Source organism: Vicia villosa, linkage group LG2 (genome assembly GCF_029867415.1).
Source record: "Vicia villosa cultivar HV-30 ecotype Madison, WI linkage group LG2, Vvil1.0, whole genome shotgun sequence".
In the NCBI taxonomy this organism is placed as follows: Eukaryota; Viridiplantae; Streptophyta; class Magnoliopsida; order Fabales; family Fabaceae; genus Vicia; species Vicia villosa.
In genome coordinates this window covers 133604484-133606242 of record NC_081181.1, presented here as the reverse complement: position 1 = coordinate 133606242, position 1759 = coordinate 133604484, and the positions used below count along the sequence as shown (strand labels likewise).

The following is a 1759-nucleotide window of genomic DNA, read 5'->3' as shown; positions in this document are numbered from 1 at the left end:
TTTAATCAGTTCACCCAAATTCAATGTTTGGTCACTACAAAACTAACCGTGTCAGTGAAATTATTGTATTGGGTTAACTAGAAATAACACGTTTAAAACAATTTATTTATTCATTTAATATAATAAAATCAAACTGTATAATTGGATAGAAACATAAATGACCTGTCTACAATAAGTGGCTGAAAAGAGCGCAAGCTACCAAACTCAGTTTAGCATCTTCCTATATTAAGCAAAGACATGTCGGAGGGTAGATAAACCATAATGTCTGAATTCAATATGAATCAAAAACAACAGAAGCATTTTGTTCTGGTTCATGGTCTTTGCGTTGGAGCATGGTGTTGGTACAAACTAAAACCACAATTAGAATCTATTGGTCACAAAGTCACAACACTTGACCTTGCAGCTTGTGGCACCAACACGCAAAAAATAGAAGATGTTCATACTTTTGCAGACTATTCTAAGCCTTTGTTAGAGTTATTGGCCTCACTTGATCCAAATGAAAAAGTTGTTCTTGTAGGACATAGCTTTGGTGGAATGAGTATAGCTCTTGCAATGGAAAAATTCCCAGAAAAAATTGCTGTTGGGATTTTCATAGCAGCTTTTATTCCTGATACTCTACATCAACCATCATATGTACTTCAACAGGTAAAGATTTATTATTGTATTGTGACTTAATCGATGACATTATTATTTATTACTGATGTTTTTGTTTAACTTTTCATGACTTGTTGATATGGTGAAATATGGATAGTATATTGAAAGATACCCAGTGAGTGGATGGTTAGACACTGAGTTTTCATTTGATGAAAGCAAAATGAATGTGCTTGTTGGCATCAACTTCTTGTCCACTAAATTCTTTCAACTATGCTCCAGAGAGGTACTTGTGTTCTTGCATAAGTTGTTGCTTACGAAGCATATATGTGAATAAATAAGTTCTTGGATTTTGCAGGATTTGGAATTAATGAAGATTTTAAGAAGGAGAGGGTCACTTTTTATCGAAGATCTATTGGAGGTAGAGAATCTTTCCAGAGAGAGATATGAATCGGTTCCAGGGGCTTATATTATTGCCAATAAGGACTTGGCAATTCCAGAAGATTATCAAAAATGGATGATCCAAAATGCTGGAATTGATGTTGTTAAAGTGATTAATGAAGCGGATCATATGGCTATGCTTTCTAAACCTCAAGAACTTTGTTTGTCTCTCGTTGAGATTGCTAATAAACATGTAATTTAAGTAATAGTATAATGTAGTAAATTAAATAATGTTGTCCTAAGAGACTCTTAGTTAATTATTAAGTAAAATTGAGAATAGGGAGACTAGGGCAAGTTGGCAAGTTACATGACAGCTGATATTGCTTAACAAGGAAAAAAAGGAGGTGCTCTAGGCAAAAAATTGACAATTGGTCTAGAGAGTCTATCTTTCTAAAGCCTATAAATAGGGGAGTCAATTTAAGTCTAAAGGGAGTTTCGGTGGATTCAAGGTAGTAAAGAAAAAGAATATGTTCACCTTAAATCTCAACACGGGAGAATAAGAAGAGGAAGATCTAAGGTGGAAGTGTTGCTCGAGGGATCGCTGCAGATGTTGTTCAACCTCTTTCTTTTAGAATTCGAATGTAAAACTATGATGAGTAAGCATAGCTAATTCTCTTGTTGGAGTTTGGTGTAGTCATTAGTATACTCATGTAGTAGTATTAATTATGATCATGATATTTTATGTAATTCTACTTAACCTTTAATATTGATGATTCTTCGTTCTTAA

General features: G+C 33.8%; 1 protein-coding gene across 1 annotated transcript; it reads left to right on the top strand.

Moving 5' to 3' along the window:
- The first annotated feature begins 205 nt into the window (after positions 1-205).
- Positions 206-1759, top strand: LOC131646842 (polyneuridine-aldehyde esterase-like). The gene is made up of 3 exons (XM_058916793.1): positions 206-645; positions 752-877; positions 950-1759. Exons 1-3 carry the CDS (start codon positions 262-264, stop codon positions 1232-1234), a joined length of 795 nt encoding a protein of 264 aa, XP_058772776.1. The 5' UTR covers positions 206-261; the 3' UTR covers positions 1235-1759.

Coding starts and splice junctions, on each gene's coding strand:
- LOC131646842 (XM_058916793.1), top strand. CDS start 262: ATGTCTGAATTCAATATGAATCAAAAACAACAGAAGCATTTTGTTCTG. Junction 646..751: donor CATCATATGTACTTCAACAG/GTAAAGATTTAT, acceptor AAATATGGATAG/TATATTGAAAGATACCCAGT. Junction 878..949: donor TTCAACTATGCTCCAGAGAG/GTACTTGTGTTC, acceptor TGGATTTTGCAG/GATTTGGAATTAATGAAGAT.